Source organism: Phocoena sinus, chromosome 6 (assembly GCF_008692025.1).
Source record: "Phocoena sinus isolate mPhoSin1 chromosome 6, mPhoSin1.pri, whole genome shotgun sequence".
Classification (NCBI taxonomy): domain Eukaryota; kingdom Metazoa; phylum Chordata; class Mammalia; order Artiodactyla; family Phocoenidae; genus Phocoena; species Phocoena sinus.
Genome location: NC_045768.1, coordinates 84882190 through 84900276, shown reverse-complemented (window position 1 = coordinate 84900276; position 18087 = coordinate 84882190). Strand labels below are relative to the sequence as shown.

The window sequence follows — 18087 nt, the reverse complement described above, 5'->3', positions numbered from 1 at the left end:
TAGTAAGACATCTTGGTCACCTGTTTGAAGGGGAGTCTGTTCTGGTTGAAAACAGTTTTGGCTGTGAGCGTTCCCTCAGGAGTTCGCGTGTGTATCTGCTCGTTTTTTTGGTGTTGGGGTTTGGGAGGGGTGGGCCAAGGGACTCTTTCCCCAGACACTAGAGCCAGGTAGGTTCAAAAGAGATGGTTCTAGGAAAACTGTTCTCAATCCTGGCCACATGTTACAACTATCTGGGAAGCTTTAAAACAAAAATACCAATGTTCGGGCTCAGAACTCCAGAGGTGGGACCGTGGTCTCTGAATACTCTAAAAGCTCCCAGAGAATTCCAATGTCTGGCCAATGCCGTCACGGTTAAGAACCACTGCTTTACAATTTCCTAGTATGGTTATCCTATAGGTCGCTAGTTTTGTGGCAGCTTCTCAGGCAGGTGTGGCTCATCGCAAACTCCCATGTGCCCGAAGGCCACCTGGGCGCTGTTTAAAATTCAAATTCCCAAGCCCCATCCTTAGAAAGTCCTAGAGGATCCCCCTTGCGCAACGCCCAGGAATCTTCATTTTCTGTTGCACGCCGTCCCAGGGTCGCAACCCGACAAATTAGCGGTGAGAGATAACAGCTGTGGGGAGATTAAGACCAACTGCGAAGGGCTGGTGGAAGAAAAAGGACTACTGAGGAGACGTGAGTGTGACCAGGAGTGTGGCGCTGGGTGTGGTCAGCTCTGGGTTCCGGAAAATTCCCTCCGGGCGGAGGCGGGGGTACTGGGGGGCGTGTCTCTCCGGGCCCGTGTCTCCCCGGGCCCCGTCTTCCCGGACCCCTTCTCTCCGCCGCCGCTTCCCACCTTACGCGCCTCCTCCGAAAGCCTCTGGACCGCTCTGCTCGGCTCTCTGAGCCGCGACCAGAAGGCGAGCCGGGAGCCGCAGTGGGGAGGGGAGGGGCTGCTGGCGGAGGGGAGGGGGCGCGACGGGGGCTTCCCGGCTCCAGTCACAGGTCGGCCGCGGGCCAGGGCGCGCGCACCTTGGGGCCGGGTGTCCGGGCGCGGCCACGGCCTCGCCTCCTCGCCCTCGCGAGGCCGCCTCCTCACCGCGCCGCCGGCGCTGCCCGGGGGCGGGGACTCGCAGCTGCGGAGGCCGGAGACGCGGCGGCGTTGGAGGCTGCGCGGCGCGCGGAGCGGGCGGGAGCGCGAGGCCGGCGGCGGTGGGAGAGCGGCCCGGGCGGCCTGGGAGCCGGGCCTCGCAGCACCGAGCGGCCACCGGAGCCGCTGCAGGAGGTGAGTGGGCGGCACGCGTGCTCGGCGCGCCCTTCGGCCGCACTGACCGCCTTGCTTCTCCTTGTCCCTCCTCGGCCCCGGGCCCGCGCCCAGAGACCCCGCGCCGGGTCCCGGAAACACCCCCCGGCTTGTGCCCGGGCCTCAGCCTTTTACCGGAGTCGGCTCGGGGCCGGCCCCGCACCTCCCCGCGCCGGAGCCTCCTTCCCGGGGCCGCCCTGACCCGCCGGGTTCCGTCTCCCGGGCTGGGCTCCCCTGCGGAGGCCGGTCTGGGGCGATGCGGGGCCTTTCTTTTTGTTCTTAGCTGTGTCACGCGCGTCGGCATCCAAAGTCAAAAGCGAGCATTCTCCAAAGTCGCGCTAGTGCCTGCCGTGCGGACGTGATTGGCACGCGGGGAGGGCGGGCTGGCCGCGCCGCTCATCTCTTCCCCCTCAGACCCGCGCGGGCTCGGGCCGCCGCGGTGCCCAAGTTGGCAGCGGTCGCGTCCTGGCAGGTGACCGGGAGCTTGACGCCGGGTTCTCGGTCTGCGAGCTGCCAGAGCTCCTCTGAAGCCCTTCTCAGGGATGCTCCGGGTTCCCTCCTGTACCAGTATTTCCCATCTTTGGCGGCGTGGAGGATCCGCAGAACTTTTGTTCTGCTGTAGAAATAGTCTCCTGGGTTTCCATACTCTTTATATGTCACACCCTATTTAGTATTCTTAATGATTGTTTTTTTGTAAAACAAAACAGGCAAAATGGCTATTTTGATGAGTGTTCTTTTTAGCGGAATTTAAGAATCATTGTATTCGGCAAGTAATGGTGGTGCTTAAGATATCCCGTTTACAAATTTGCAAAACCAGACTCGTGTGGCTTTCACGGTTTTGAGATTTCTTTTGTCTGGTTTGTGGTCTTCAAGGCCCAGTTGCTCTAAATTAGGCAAATATTGAGGGACATTCCTAGGAGCAGAGTAAGATGTCCAGTAGCCTGCTTAAATATTTAACAGCTCTAGAGTGACTCTGTTTGACTCATGGCCATGAGATTGACTCAAATTTGGCAGTTTTAGTATTTCTGAATTTTTTGCAACGTGAGACATGAGAAGTGGAATCTCTTGTTGGTCCTTGTGGGTCTCCTAGGGCATCCCTAGCTCTGTCTACTTGTGTTAGAGAAGATTAAGCCAAGCTCATGCTATCGTGAAGAATAGTTTTACTTTATTTGTAAATAGAAACCAGTAACTTGCTAAGGCTTGCTGTTCTTAGGTCAGAATTCAAGTTTTAAGGGGTCAGTGGTGAAAACATTGAGTTCATAGAGTGTTTAAAGAAAACAGGTTAACTCTTCAAGACGTATTTTGTTCTCCTGTGAAGATACCACTTTTCTTTTTTTTTTTTTGGGTTTTTCTCAAAAATAAAAGACCAACGATGAGAAGAAGGAATGCTGGGGGTGGGGGTGTCAGATTTTGGGGACGTTGCCATTAGGAGCTAAGGATGCCGTCTGCTTTCTAATTGCTGGCCCTAGGTCCAGTTATTGATGGGGTAATGAAAAGATTTTGCATTTATATAGTTTTTTTGAGGGGTGCGGCTGAAACAGCAGTGAGGATGGTTGACCATGTTAGGCCCAGGGCTACCTTCGGTCCATTTATGTGGCCACCTTCCCAGCAGGGAGGGAACTGCTTACTGTGCTGAAGATCCTGTGAATGTTGCAAGCTGGCTTTCTGCATCTGAAGCACAAAGGATAGCCAGGCAGAGCCTGGGGAAACTGCCTGTGCCAGGGAGAGTTAGAAGGTGGCCTGTCGCTTCAAGCCAGCTGTGCTGCGTGGGGAACAGGATCCCATCACGGGCGGTTTAGTGAAAGGGAGCTTGAAGGTAGTGTGGTTCCTGAAGACCAGCCCTGCTTCTAAACAGGCTTGGGGTGGCGGGGAGAGGGGGAGGCAGGAACAGGGATGAGGCCCTGTGCCTGGGGCTTTAATTCAGTTGTATTATTGTTGTTTTTATTTTTCTTTAGAAAAAAATAAGGTGCCTTAGGAAAAGGTTAATTTCTTTTTTAATGACCTGGGAAATAACATCTGTAATTGGGATAAGAAAAAAAAGCACTTTTTTTGGTTTAAAAAAAAAACTTGGTTAAAATTATTTTCTAAAAATTCACAGGAGTAAAAGGAACGGTCTTGATATGCTCTTGGCGTTCACCTTAACAAAGTGTGAATGTGATTTCACTTGCTCCCCCAAGATGGTCCTAGATTGTGGTTATTTTCTTTTCTAGACTTTTTCAAGTTACTGATGAAATTACATTGAAAGAGAGACTTGGCTTGAAGTTTAAGGATTATTTCCAAAATTCCCAGAGAGCTGACTTTGCTTCACAAAGAAATTTCCCCCATTTTCAGGAAAAAAATGCATACCTTCTCAGATTTTTAGAACATTTTGATCTTATTTTCCTGCAAGGCTGCATTAATAGAACTTCCTCTCACTAAGGTTTTGAAGATTAATTAGCGCCTGACAGGAAGAATATATATGTAAAAATACTATATAATATGATTATAGTGATATATATTGTAGTTTGCTGTGGTTTCCAAGCCTTTTTGCTCATTCTTGTTAGTAAAAAAATTTTAACACCTAAAACGAATACAGTGTAATATGTCAATTATGTCTCAATTAAGACCAATTTTTAGCACTCCTCTTATGTGTGTTTGTTACTTAATTATAAATTATATACATGTGCTACTGTCATCGTTTTCTTGTGTCTCAAGATTCAGTGTACACTTAGGGATGGATTCACTGTTAATCACAGTGGAGGTAAAACCCTTTTTCATATACTCCTTGAATTTTGAGTATTTTTGGCCTGGTTCTTGTCAGATCTGAGTACATCATCATTGTTTTTACTTTGTGATGTGGCTCCGGTGAAGCTGACTCAGGGCGGGAAGTGTGTTCCCAGCCTTGGGCTTGTGTTCACCTCTGCTTGCGTTTATTAGTGTAGCTTTAATTTGTGCTTTCGGTAGGAATCTTAAAGCTATTCACATCCTCTGCGGGGTTTCGTTTAGTTATAATTTGTCCATCTACCTCATTGTGCGCTTGCCAAAGCCAAAGGAGTGCTTCAGGCACCTCAGAGGGCTGGTGACAGGTGACCCTCGACAGAGGGTCTTTGTGAGGTTGCAGTCAGTCAGTTCCTGCTTTTATTAGCACTATTAGTATTTCATGGTAGTATAAGTAGTACAGTGTAACATAGTGTAAAATAATTAGTATATACATAACATATTTAACTTGTTATATGTAATATTTATCTTACTAAAGCATAGTTGCTATTCTACTTTTTGGATAAAAATAAATGTAACTTCTAGGATTTTTTCCCCAGCCAGGTGGAGCATCTTTTATACCTTCTGGGATGCATGCACCCTGCTGGTAGACAGTTGGTTCTCTCACTTTAGCCCCACTCTCAATACCACAGCAGTTCCTTTCAGTTAAGTATTTACTTGGTGGCAAGTAAATGCCCTCGTTTAATTTTCACACCAGCCTTAGAAGACAGACTCCAAGGTTATCCCTTTACAGACGAGCCCAGGAGGTTGGGAGGAGAAGAGGAACTGCCCCGTCAGCAAGTCAGAAACGGGTCCTCACGCTGCCCTGCATCTCCTCTCAGTTACCTGCCCAGGCTCAAGACAGGGACCTGGGTCTTCTTAGTGTCCCTGGTGGTGGGGTCCAGCACAGAAGGGAGCCTTGGAATGTATTTGAGTGAGTTCAGTGTATTTCTCTACTTCGTAATACATATATATGTTGTCATTGTTTTGTTTTAGAAGAAGCTGTAAAATACTGTGATTTAATCTGGGAATGCTACAAATACAGCTTCAGAACTTGCTAATGTTACCATTATACATCTTCCTAACATCTCAATTTTTTATTGTTACTGTTTGGCTTTTGTATTAAAGATACGCTCATTGAGGAAAAAAAAATGGTATAAAGCAAAAAAATGAAAGCTTCATTCCTCTATACATTCTGCTCCCTTACTACAACTTGTATATATCCTTCCTTATAAACATTTGCTATACATTTTCTATGGTAGAAAAATATATTGATTTATTGAGTGTATTTAAAAATTTTTTTCAACAAAAGTAGGATATGATAACTACTATTTTGTAACTTTTTTCATGTAACAGTTTGTATTTTGATCATCCGTTGCTCTGTAACAAATCATCTCCAAGCTTAAAACCATCATTTTATTATTGCTCCTGATTCTGTGGGTTGACTGGGCTGCAGTCTTTTGAGGCCCAGTTGAGCTGGAACTTCAAGATGGCTCATTCGCTATTACCAGTTTTTAAAGTATTGCCTTGGTGAATTCTTGGACAGAATTTTAATATACTAATGATTGATTTAGAAAAATTTTTTTTAACTATTTCTCTGATATCAGTGCTGTCAGAACTGGAGGGTCTAGCCCATCAAAATGTTCTCTGTCATTTATATCTGTGTAGCAGATAGATGATTCCTTATCTTTCCTCTGTGTTTTCTGTATCAGTGAGGGAGGTCCTGTAGAAGCCATGTTGCTCTGGAATTAGTTATCACTTCATTCTGATTAAAGAAGAGGTACCTTTATCCACAGGTGAACAGTGACTTTGAGATGGCCAAAGGGAGAAAAGACCCTCGACGAAGTTTCTTTAAATGGAGTCCATTTGGGGTTACTCTTTACCTCTTAGGGAGGTAAAAAGAAACCTTATTTCTCTAGGGCACACAGTAGTAGATAGGTTTGGGGACAATGTTTGCAACTGCAGATGGGAGGTGTGAGAAAATAGTAGAGTAAAACGGAAGGCCAAAGGCCATGAAAGAGTTGGGAGGAAAAAACTCAAACTCAGCCTTTGAACAGTAGGGAAATACAAGTATTTCTCCAAAGATAAACAACACACCCCCTCCAACATGTCTTTCTGCTTTTTGAAAATAAATGAGTGCAGCCAGAACAAGATTCACTTGTCAGATTTGTCCAGTGAGCTCTGGAGAGGACAGTGGTTCTCAACCTAGACCTGCATCAGCATCCCATGGAGGGCTTTTACACACAGACCCCGAGTCGCTGACTTGTTGGTCTGGGGTGGGCCAGAACATTTACATTTCTAACATTCCCACATGCTGATGCTGCTGGTCCAGGGAACACGCTTTGAGAACCACTGAACTACAGCAGGTGTCTAAAGGTATAGCAAACCTTTTCTGTAAAGGGCCAGATGGTATTTTAGGTTCTGCAGGCCCTGTGGGCTGTGTCCCAGCTGCTCACTTCTTGTAGCCTGATAGCGATAGACAATACGTAAATGAATGGGCATCGTGGTATCCCAATAAAACTTCATTTAGGGACACTGAAGGTTTAACTTCATATATTTCAGTACTTTTCATGTCATGACATATTATTCTGATTTTTTTCACTTAAAAAACTTAAAATCTGAGCTTTCAGGCAGCGTACAGAAACAGGTGGCTGGCAGGATTCGGCCGTTAGGCTGAAGTTTGCCAACTCCTGAAGTAGACTAGGAGGAATTTGGGAATGCCTGCCAACGTGTAGTCTTGGTGTCTGTAGGGAAGGTGGCCCTTCTTCAGAAAATCAAGTGCTGGAAGAAGCACAGTGGAATTTGGTTCTCCTCATTCATTTTCACTCATTCACTTCAGTTTTTGGTATTTTCACTGCATAGCGCTAAACATGCACATTAATTTTTAGTTTTTCTTTTTAAAACATTTTATTGAGTATAATTGATATAGCATTAGTTTCAGGCATACAACAAAATGATTCAATATTTGTATATATTGTGAAATGCTCACCACGATGAGTCTAGTTAACGTCTGTAACCACATAGTTACGAATTTTTTTTTCTTGTGATGAGAACTTTTAAGATCTACTCTCTTAGCAACTTTCAGATATGCAATACAGTATTATTAACTACATTTACCATGCTATTAAAGGTTTTTCTTTCTAAACTGTTAGCTTCTAGAATTGGGGAAAAATTGGAGGTTGGGAAAGTGAGAGGAGGAGAATCTGTGCACTTCCTAGTAAGTTTTTTTTTTTTTTTAAGAAGATGTTGGGGGTAGGAGTTTAGTAATTTATTTATTTATTTTTGCTGTGTTGGGTCTTCGTTTCTGCGCGAGGGCCTTGTCTAGTTGTGGCAAGCGGGGGCCTCTCACTATCGCGGCCTCTCATTGCGGAGCACAGGCTCCAGACGCACAGGCTCAGTAGTTGTGGCTCACGGGCCTAGTTGTTCCACGGCATGTGGGATCCTCCCAGACCAGGGCTCGAACCCGTGTCCCCTGCATTAGCAGGCAGATTCTCAACCACTGCACCACCAGGGAAGCCCCTAATAAGTTTTTAAAGCAATTTAAGGAGAATACAATGGACTTGTCATTTAACCCTAATGGTTTAGAGCAGGAGTTGGCAAAGTTTCCGGAAGGGAAAGATAGTAAATACTTAAACTGTTTCAGCCTTCATAATAACCCATCTCAACTTTTCAACTCTGCCTTGTAGCTAGAAATCAGCTGTGGGCAGTACTTCAAGGGCTGGGCATGGCTGTGTTCGGCAAACCCTTATTTACAAAATGGGCCACCATGGCCTGTGGGCCTTGGTATGCTAACCCCTGCCTTGGAGACATTCTTGGGACGGAGTAGAATATCTCTAAACCCTCCAAAAAAATGCTGAGTGGGGCGTCCTCCAGTCTGTTTGCTTCACTATGGTGACTTCTGAACTCCGTGCAGGGCACCTCCGGCCCTCCACCATCCGGGTGAAGCCAGTTCTTCTGAAAAGGAATAAAGGTGCGGCTCCCCTGCTGTTTGGAGAAGGTGTGTTGTTTCTGCAGTGATGACATTGGTCAAACAAGCCAATCCGATTTGATTGCTCCCATCTATTTGCCTATATGATTTTAAACCTCTATGTGAAAATGAGGAAATGAAAAAATTATTTAACTAGGAGGTTCAAGGGGCTCATGCATTTGGCCAGTTGCCCATTTTCTTATGCTTTTTCTTTTTCTGAAAAAAGTAATTAGAGGTCTCTGTTTGCTTATAAAAATTTTTGTCTTACAAGCAAACAGTAATTTTAACCAGTAGATTGAATTTTTAAAATTAAGCCAGTAGAAAGAATCCGCAGGGTTTTTTTTTTTTTTTTTAATGACTCTTTCAACTTACCAAGAAACTTTTAGTGCAGACACACACCACTTTCTTTCATTCCAGGGAAACCTGGAATTTCACAGAGTTCGGCTGATTTAGGTTAATCTTTTTCAGTATGTCAGGTGACTGTAATCAAATATGAGACAAAGCACATTCTGAAGCCTAAATTATAACTATTAATCTGTCTGACACAGTCTGTCTCCCACCCACTTCCATCACCCTGCAGTCTACATAAATTCTAAGGTGGAGGAGAGGAAGGCGTTTGTTTGACAGCTGTAAACTCTGGCTCTGAGTTCCCGCCCTCAGTCTTCCTTAGGCTTTGGCATTTACCACCTGTGTTTGTCCTTTTGTCTTCAGCAGCAGGGTTCCTGCAGTCCTGGAAGTCCGTGGTGAGGCATGTTGCAGGCCCTCCCTTCCTCTTGGCACAGCTGTGGTCATCTTACCTGGGCAGCCCTGTGTCCATTGGGAAGTCCAAGACTCTCCTAACCATCCCTCTGGGTGGCTGCACACCGTCCGGCTGGCCAAGTGCTGGGTCACAGTGACGGGCTTCTGAGACTGTACTCAACTTCCTGGCATCTCTCTTTTGCATAATGTGGTCCTGGTCTGGGATGTCTACTGCTGCAGCGGTATCCGGAGTCAGTCCCAGGAGGTGACAGTTACTGCTGCTTCAGTTGACAGCAGAGTCAAGGGAAGAATGCAGATGGCTGGTTCCTATAAAGTAGAACGATTGAGGAAGGAAAGCATTCATCACCATTTTCTTATAAAACAAGAAAAAGACCAGATCTGGAAATGATTTGTTTTTCATCTTTCCATCTCTAATAATGATAGTCAGCATTTATCGAGCAATTGACGCTATGTACCAGTTGTGGTTCTAAGCACTTCTCATATCTTTACTCATCTGTTACTCACTTGAACCCTCTGCCGAAGACGGTGAGGCACAGATGGGTCCTGTGACTCCGAAGAGGTGGAACCAGGATCCAACTCTGGCCATCAGGTTCCAGAGTTTGTTCTCTTAACACTGCCCTGAGCTTCCTGGTGCTAGCACATCACCTGTCCCCTAGTAGTTGCTCATTAAATTTTTTTACTGACTGGCTAAAGGAAGGAGAATGTTAAATGATCATTTGTACACGTCCTTGGAGTGAGAGTTGAGTTATATTGTTTTCAGAGCTAAAGTATACCCACCCTGACTTACATCTGCAGGAATAACAAAAGGTCGAGTGTCCCATCTAAAAGTTTATTTTTAGGGAATTAAGCATATGACAAAGATGGCCTTTCAAAGAACTAAGTAAAAATAGTTTATTTCATAAAGGATGCCCAAGGAACTGGCCAGCCATTACAAAAAATAAAAAAGAGTTGTTTTCTTTGTATTTCCTTACTCCTTACGTCAAAAAGGAATTCCAAGTGGATGAAACATTTACATATAAATATGAAAACATAGATATGTTGAGAGGAGATATGGGTAAATGTATATATAAACTTAGAGTAGGAAATGTCTTTCTAATCATAAGCAAAATCTAGAAGCAGTAAAAGAAAAGAGTGATAAGATTAGGTTATTTTAAAAACACCACCAACAACCAAAAATTATGGGCAAAAAATTTTACAGAGAAAAGAGGAGTGGGCCCAGTTGTTTGTAATTTAAGAAGCGTCCCAGGCGATTCTGATACTCTCTGAGGGTTAAGAGCAGCTGGAATAGAAGGATACAGCCAGTGGAGTGGGAAGAGGAGGACTTTTAATTTTACACTTCCTGTGATTTTTCTCCCCAATTGTATTTGTCTTCTTATATTTTAAAAAGTTAATGAGTAAAAAAGAAAAAAAAAAAATTTGTGATCAAAATCAAACAGGATGAGGCAGTAGAGGCATTTTTAGCAGATCTATAAAATTTCCTAGAACTTTAGTATTTCTGAGCATTAGTCTCTGTTAGTATGTACAATGTTTGCTGATATCAACTGTCAGTTGAATTTAAAACTTTTTTCCCTCTTTTGTCCCGAGAGACCAGAAGCTGGTGAAGAAGCCATCAGCCAGTGGAGGCTGGACTCAGCCCTCAATTTATGGGAATTCTGGGGGTGCTTTGTTTTAGGTGATTCAACTAGATTGCTCATTCAGAGAGAGAGAGGATGTCTCCCAGGGACACACTTAGCTACAGGTACCATGGGGGAGAGCCAGCTTTGTCAGCTCTTCTGTGTTCTCACCTGCAGGAACTTCACCTCAAAGCTGAGTCCCTGGTAGTCTCCCTTCCCCCTCCTCCCTCACCTCCTTTTCCTCTTCCTCCATTGCTGGCCACACCTGGCATAAAAGCATATGTGTTCTGAGGGACACTGTTTATTGTGTGTGCTGCCCTCCCTCTGATAAGGACCTTTGATCTGGCTCAGCGAAAGCCGTTTGGAAAAGTCAGTTTCCCTTGTCCTTGCTGACCAGGGCCAGGATCCAGCCAGACCTGGCTTGGGGTTGAAGCCGGTGAGTGAAACATAGTTCCTTTCTTCTCAGCTGTATTTGTATTCCTTTTAAGAAGCTCCATGCTCCCTGCAGCCCTTGAAGTCTTCTCCTGACTCGGCTGTGCGGCACAGATACGGCTTCAAAGGGAGAGAGAACAGTTTTCAAAGGAAGCAGAGCATAAATGCCTGTTCCCGCTGCAGGCAGGGCACCTCCGGTCCTGGCTTCACACACCTCTAGAAGGCTTTCCGGCTTTGCTCAGGAAACACTTTAACTGGGTATCTTTGGCAATTCTGTCACAGGGTAAAAAACCCTCCCTGGTTAGGAATCAGATCAAAAAGGCTTTGGGGAATAATGAGAAATGGAGTCTTTCTAGTGTGATGTAGAAGCACTATTATTTGCTATTGCTGTTTAAAGAGATGATGATTTCTCAGATTGTACTGGGAGGTAGGAACTATAATTATAGACAAGAAAACGGAAGTGTAAGAGAAATTGTTACCTGCCCGAGGTGTTGAGCCCGTGTCTGATGGGTTTCTAGGACGGTGCTTGCTCCCACAAGCCTGTCGCAGGGGTCTGGCCGCACTGCCCAGGGCACACACCGCTGGCTCTGGGTGGGCTACTTACACGGTCTTCTCCACCGACAGCTTTGCATTTCAAGGAGAAGAGGCCGCCAGCCCGTGTTTCGGGGCGGGACACCTTCGTGTTGGTTGTGGTGACGCATGTGGCGTGCCTGGGGCATGGTAATACTGGTACTGAGGCCTGTGTGTTTGCTTTTATTTGGCAGATTCTCAGCCTGGTCTGTGAGATGATGGGATTGGGAAACGGGCGTCGGAGCATGAAGTCGCCGCCCCTCGTGCTGGCTGCCCTGGTGGCCTGTATCATTGTCCTGGGCTTCAACTACTGGATTGCGAGCTCCCGGAGCGTGGATCTCCAGGTGTTCTGTTTGTGTGGATGTCACAGAGTATTTAAAGCTGCTGGGCGGTGGGGTCCAAGGGGTTTGCTGTTTATCACCACCTAAGGTGTTGCATGCTGTAATGCTCGCTGCGGGGCTCTGCATGTCCCCCCACCCAGCCCCCGGCCTGACGGCACGCCAGCTCTGCTCTTGGGTGAGAGAGGACCCCCTTGTGACTTCTTAGGATTGCTGCCAGGACATGCCTCTGCTTTTCCTGTGAGTTAACAATTTTCAGTCAAGCCTTTTGGGCTGGTTCTGGGAAGACAACTTGCATTAAGTACCCTGCCCACAGCCCGTTCTGGTCCTCCAGTCCACAGTCAGAATCTAAGAGTGGTGTTGGTAATGCACGTGGAGAACGGGCCTGAGAAATATGTTTTTAGAGGTACCAATCTTTATCAGCATCATTTACTGATAATAATAACTTTATCTTTCCCATTCATTGCTGCCCGTCGTGGGTCAGGCAGTGCTGAGCAGTGACAGAGACTCTCGTTGACCGCAGTTTAGTCAGCCTCTGAGGAGCCCCCCTTCGTGACTAGGCCTCCATCTTGGTCCCCCATCCTGTTTTTGACCTGCCCAGCGCAGGCTTAGCAAAGAATCCCTCTAACTCATCCCTCCACCCCTGATACCTGAGCAAGGTCCTCATCCCTTATCTTTGATGTCTAGCCCTGGGCCTGCCTTTAGCAAGACTCCTGTTAGGCCAGTTTAGCAAGAATCTCCCCACCCTCTTAGTGCTTTTGCACCCACTGACCCCCTCACTCTGCTTGTTGGCTATAAATCCTCTGCTGTCCTTGCTGTGCTCAGAGTCGAGAACAGTTTCTCTCCCGACTGCAATAGTCATGACCCCTGTTGCAGTAGCCTTGAGTAAGGTTTTCCTTATCACTTTAGCAAGCGTCAGAATAATTTTTCTTTGAGGATATATTGCATACATTGCCTTCTTTTGTACAGACTCTCTCAGGTTGGGATTTTACGTTCCCCATTTCACAGGTGGGCAAACTAAGGCTCGGAGAGGTTAAGGACGAGGGGAGCTGGGATGCCAACCCAGTCTTTCTGATGGCAGAGCTTGAGTTCTTAGCTGTGGAAATCCATCCCATAGGGGTGTTTTGTCCTCCTCTCATGCTTACCTCCCCACGGTGGCAGTGCTTTTGTCTGAGCTTCCGCTGGACCCCTGTTCTCTGGGCAGATGGGGTCTTGGTGTGCAGAGAACTGAATCTGTTTTCAGAGATTGTGTCTTATAAAGAGTGCTTAAATGCTCTGTTAGTGAGGAAAAGGAACTAAATATTTCAGCACCAGCTCACGCCAGGTAAAGCATAAGCCATTTTACGTACAGGAAGACCTTGGCAATATCCCGAATTCAGTTCCAGACTGCCACAATAAAGCCAATAGCGCAATAAAACAAGTCATGTGAGTTTTTGTTTTCCTGGTGCATAGAGAGTTATATTTACACTATATGGTAGTCTGTTAAGTGTTCAATAGTGTTATGTCTGAAAAGTACATACTTAAAAATACTGCTGGGATTTCCCTGGCAGTCCAGTGGTTAAGACTTCTCGCTTCCAATGCATGGTGTGTGGGTTTGATCCCTGGTTGGGGAACTAAGATCCCACATGCTTCGAGGCACGGCTAAAAAATAAAAAAATAAAAATACTTTACTGCTAAAAAATGGTAACCGTCACCTGAGCCTTCAGGGAGTCATAGTAGTAACTTCAGTGATCATGACTGCAGATCATCATAACAAATACAATGTCCTTGCAGACGCGCATCGTGGAGCTGGAAGGCAGAGTCCGCAGGGCGGCAGCAGAGCGAGGGGCCGTGGAGATGAAAAAGAACGAGTTCCAGGGGGAGCTGGAAAAGCAGCGGGAACAGCTGGACAAAATTCAGTCCAGCCACAATTTTCAGATGGAGAGCGTCAACAAGTTATACCAGGATGAAAAGGCAAGACCTGCTTGGTTTTCCTCTTAATTCTGTTCTAAGTACCATTGATACCCTGTCGAATTCTCCTCAGTGGGAAGATAAGCCGCTGTGTGTGTATGTGGTGTAGTTACATGGAATGAGCCTCTTGATCCAGCTTTGGATGTCTCCTCATATCGCCATTAGGCCCTGGGTGGGTTTGTTGGAAAAACTTTTGCAGTGCTGATAAATGGGAGAAATGCAAAAGAACTGTCTTAGCAGCATGTTCATCCTCCTGTTACCTTTTTTCCTTACTTTCTACAAGTATGCATTAAGTACCTGCTCTGTGCCAGGCCTGTGCTGGATGCTTGTATCTCACAGAGGAATAGCATTTGTGCCCTTGAGTATCTCACAGTGAGAGGAGATGTAGACCTCCTAATATATACTAACAAAGAAAGAAGGGGACCCAAGAGTGCTGGTTTTTAAATTTAAAAAATACCAGATCCTGCACAGATTAAAAAAGGGGCTTCCCATTAGTGAGCGTATCTAAGCTTTATGTGTCTTGCTTTTTCTGGTTTTCTTGGGACTGTGTGACTCCACTTTCCTGTTTGTTAAATTGTATAATGGTGTGAGTCACTAATATCTTCCTTTCTAAGGTGCATCAAACTCACGACTATTTATTTCCTCGCAAGGTTTGACTATTTCCTACTAAAACCAAGTCCACATTCAAGATAATGGATCTCAGGATATGACCTCCTTCCAATAAATCAAGCATTTCACAGAGAGAGGCACACGGATTAGTAAGAGCCAGATCTGTGTAAAGTGCTACTAGTTACCAGATAATGAATCATTTCTAGATAGGGCCTCAGACTTTTCCTATGTAACTGGTTTAAAAGGTGAGAAGTGCTTTTTTTTTTTTTAATTTGCGGAGTACTTTCTCATAGCCACAAATGTGTATTTCTTCCTTGGGAATTGTTCCAGTTTTAATGCTGTTATAGGAAAGTGCTCCCTGTAACTTTATAATAAAGTGCTTCCCTATAGGAAAGGTCTCCCTTTTTCTCATGTGTGGGTGACACTATTTGTGCTCCTGAAATCCCCTTTAACTTAGTAGAATGGGACTTTGCCATTTCTCACAGTGTGTACACATGCTTAACCTCCTGAAGCACGCTTTGGGAGGCTGCAGAGTTTATTCTCAAGGGATAGAGTGGGCAGAAACTCCATCTGGGATTTGCAGGACGTACCGAGAAGGTCTCTGGCACTCTGGCCCTCTGCCCAGTTAGGAAGGAGGGCTGTGATGGGACCTGGGGAGTGTTGGGCTGGGAAAGGGGACCCAGCAGAGACCAGCAGCCTTGCCCCATTGGGCCTGGGCTGGACAGGGCAAGGTGGAAAGGACCGTATGTGCTACGGTCTGGGACCAGCCAGAGCAAGGTTTTCCCATCTGCAGGGAGGGAGGAAAAAGGAGGATGTTTTGTGTACCTGTCTGCCTGCCTCTCCACCCCTGTGTGTATGTGTGTCATTACCTGAAAATTTGACTCTTTTTTCTGTAGGAAGAATTGTCTTTTGTTGATACTCTGATTCTCTGGCCTTCTACATTTTGTTTTTAACTTTTTTTTTTTTTTTGAAATGGTAGTGATAGAAGATAGAAGGGCTGTTCATGTCTCCATGTGGTGTTTGGTTATTGCTTTTAACTGTCCTTGTTTTCTTAACCTCATCAGTCTCCCAAATGCCTCTGAAATTTTACTGGCTCTTGAAATCCAAAATTCTGGGAATGACTAATCTCTCTTTTCATACTCCTCCATGCTTCTGGATATTTTTGTGCATTGCACAAAGTGTGGGTGCCTGTTTGGGGTGGGGAGAAGCAAGAGCGACTGCAGGGTAATTTCTGCTCATGGGACCTTCTGCCTTGGCCTTGGTACGCCGAGGGGCTCCAGAGTCCTGTAAAACAGGTTGCAGGCAGCCGGGCTTCCCGTATCGTATGGGCGGAGTCCTCAGAGACTGCGCTGCCCAGAGCCATTTGTTCTAGCGAATTCATAGTAACACAGTCAATGAAGCTTCATCACCACAGGCAAGCCCTAGATACAGAAATGCTGGTTTATTGAGTGTAAGCTTTGGTGGGGATAAGCCTTCAGACTTGGAATTCTTTGAAATGTGATTGACCGACTGTTTCCTAAAAGCATCTGCCTCTATAGGAGGAAATGAGAGGGAACATCTCCCAGCCAGAAACCAGGTGACTGTTACACCTCGCTTCTGAACACTTCAGTTTTACGGCTTCTTTTTTAAAAAGGGGACATAATGCGGGATCTTAGCACTCCCGCCCCACCCCCAAGTTCAAGAACTGTTTGAGCATCCAAGGGGAGGGAGGCTATTGTAGTCACAGTAAACATCTAACAGTGGATATTGAAAGTCGAGGAGCCCCAGTATAGAAGGTAAAGTACACATTTGAGAGACAGTCAAATAGCCGCTGGGAAAGGGTGAGAGTCCTTTCATTTGGAGTTTTAAGCTTTTATAGGAGATGTGATACAAAGTTCTTTTCATTTTGGGGGTGGGGATGGGGGCTCGTTTCTTAGCTCCAGGAGGATTTTTGCCGTAGTTTGGGGTGAGGGTGAATGGCATGGGGCTTCTGGCCAGGCAGCCCTGGGTTCGAATCCTTGTTTTCCTTAACTGTATGATTTCAGGCAAGTCAGTTAAGTTCCCTGGACCTGTTTTCTCAGCCGCCAAGTGGAAATAACAACAGAATCCCTTTTGCAGGGTGGCTGCAATGATTCAGTGTAATATTTATGAAGGGTTTATCACAGTGCCTGACATGGAGCAGAAGCCCGAAACGCGGTAGCTAGTATTATTACAGCTAGTCGTCGTGGTAGTAATGGTGATAGCATAGGGGTAGAGGTAGTAGTAAACCACAGCATCTGGAGTGATAATATTATTATTATTATTTTTTTTGGTATGGACTCTTCTTTTTTCTTCTAAATTAAAACCATGAAAACAGATTGTCCTGGCTTTCAGAAGAGATGAAGGAGGTGCTGGGGTGTCTGTTGGAGCCAAGCGCGAACAGCGCAGTTGAGCCGTGCAAAGAGCACCAACAACAGCTGTCACACCAGCGACCAGAGCGTGTGTTTTGCAAATCTTTGCCGAGCCAGGGTTACGTTCAGCATTACACAGGAATTGTCTCCTGTCGTCCTCTCAGTAGCCTCATGAAGTTGGTGCTCATCGTACAGGGAGGGATCTGAGGTCCAAAGGGAGTTAGTGACTGTCACCTAGGATGTGACCTAGACCCTGGGTGGCCACCAGCGGGGCCTCCATCTCTGCCCCTGGCCTCCTTCTGCTCTGTGTAGAACCCGATTCTCTGGGCCGCAGGGGGCCTCTCCAGAGCTCTCCATCACCTAAATCATGCAGGGGGCCTGGGTGTGGCCACAGAAGAAGCCAGGTTGACCTGAGTTGATAGTTGTTAAAGCTGGGCGATGGGATCACTTTTCTGTCTCCTTGCTTCGAAAGACTACTGTTATTCCCGCTAGCTCTCCTTTGTCCCCAATTCCAAATTCTGAGGCAAAAAATAACCTGATTGTTTCAATCTGGCTGGGAAGTCCCCAGAGAAGTTGGGCTGGTCTGTCACCCCCAGTACATGACTCTGTGTTATCTATTTTTTTTAATCTTAGGAAGTTAGCACTCGTGCTTTGAATTGGAATGAGGCTCTTTTTCAGAATTTTAAAGACCCTACTGGTGGTCTAATAGTGATTCTCAGCTGTGGGAGGAGCTGGCTTGCTGGCACGTATGGGTGCAAATCTGACGTGACCTAGGGCGTTCCAACCTTGACCAACATCCCTACCTCAGGCTGGCATTGCTACTCTGCATGGGCATAAAAGTCCCCAGGTTGGGGGCTGGGTAGAAGCTTGAAAGCCGAACCTATCAGGGACAGTGTGGTAATGAAATTGATGCCTCGTTCGGGTCAACACTGTCTAACAGTTCCCTGTGACGGTGGAAATGTTCCCTTTTTTTGCTCTGTGGTACGGTAGCAGCTGGCCCCATGTAGCTGTTGAATACCTAAAATGTGGCTAGTGGGACTAAGGAACTGAATTTTATTTAATTTTAACTAATTTAAAATTAGATAACCACATATTGGACAGCACAGGTTTGGACCAAAAGTAAAACTAAACAAATGGGGCTGTCTCAAACTAAAAAAGCTTTTGCACAGCAAAGGAAATTATCAACAAGACCAAAGTGCCAGATGAATGGGAAAAGATATTTGCAAACTATGTATCTGATAGGTGTTAGTATCTAAAATAAGCAGAGAACTCATACAACTCAACATCAGAAAAATGAACCCGAGTAAAAAATGGGCAGAGGATCTGAATAGACTTTTTTTTTCAAGGAAGACATACAGATGGCCAACAGGCACATGAAAAGGTGCTCAACATCACTAATCATCAGGGAAATGGAAATCAAAACCACAGTGAAATATCACCTCACACCTGTCAAAATGGCTAT

The 18087-nt window shown here is 45.8% G+C and overlaps 1 protein-coding gene across 5 annotated transcripts in view; it reads left to right on the top strand.

The window, feature by feature from the left end:
- The first annotated feature begins 338 nt into the window (after window positions 1–338).
- Window positions 339–18087, top strand: part of GOLM1 (golgi membrane protein 1) — a 57569-nt gene continuing 39820 nt past the window's right edge. Inside the window, exons 1-3 of one of the 5 annotated variants that reach the window (XM_032634148.1) lie at window positions 339–675; window positions 11554–11703; window positions 13471–13650. In XM_032634148.1, coding sequence (XP_032490039.1) covers window positions 11575–11703; window positions 13471–13650 — 309 coding nt within the window. In that variant the 5' untranslated portion in view covers window positions 339–675; window positions 11554–11574. Of the gene's footprint in view, window positions 676–988; window positions 1265–11553; window positions 11704–13470; window positions 13651–18087 lie in introns of those variants that run through there. The other 4 variants (XM_032634146.1, XM_032634145.1, XM_032634144.1 and 1 more) reach the window with 4 other exon arrangements.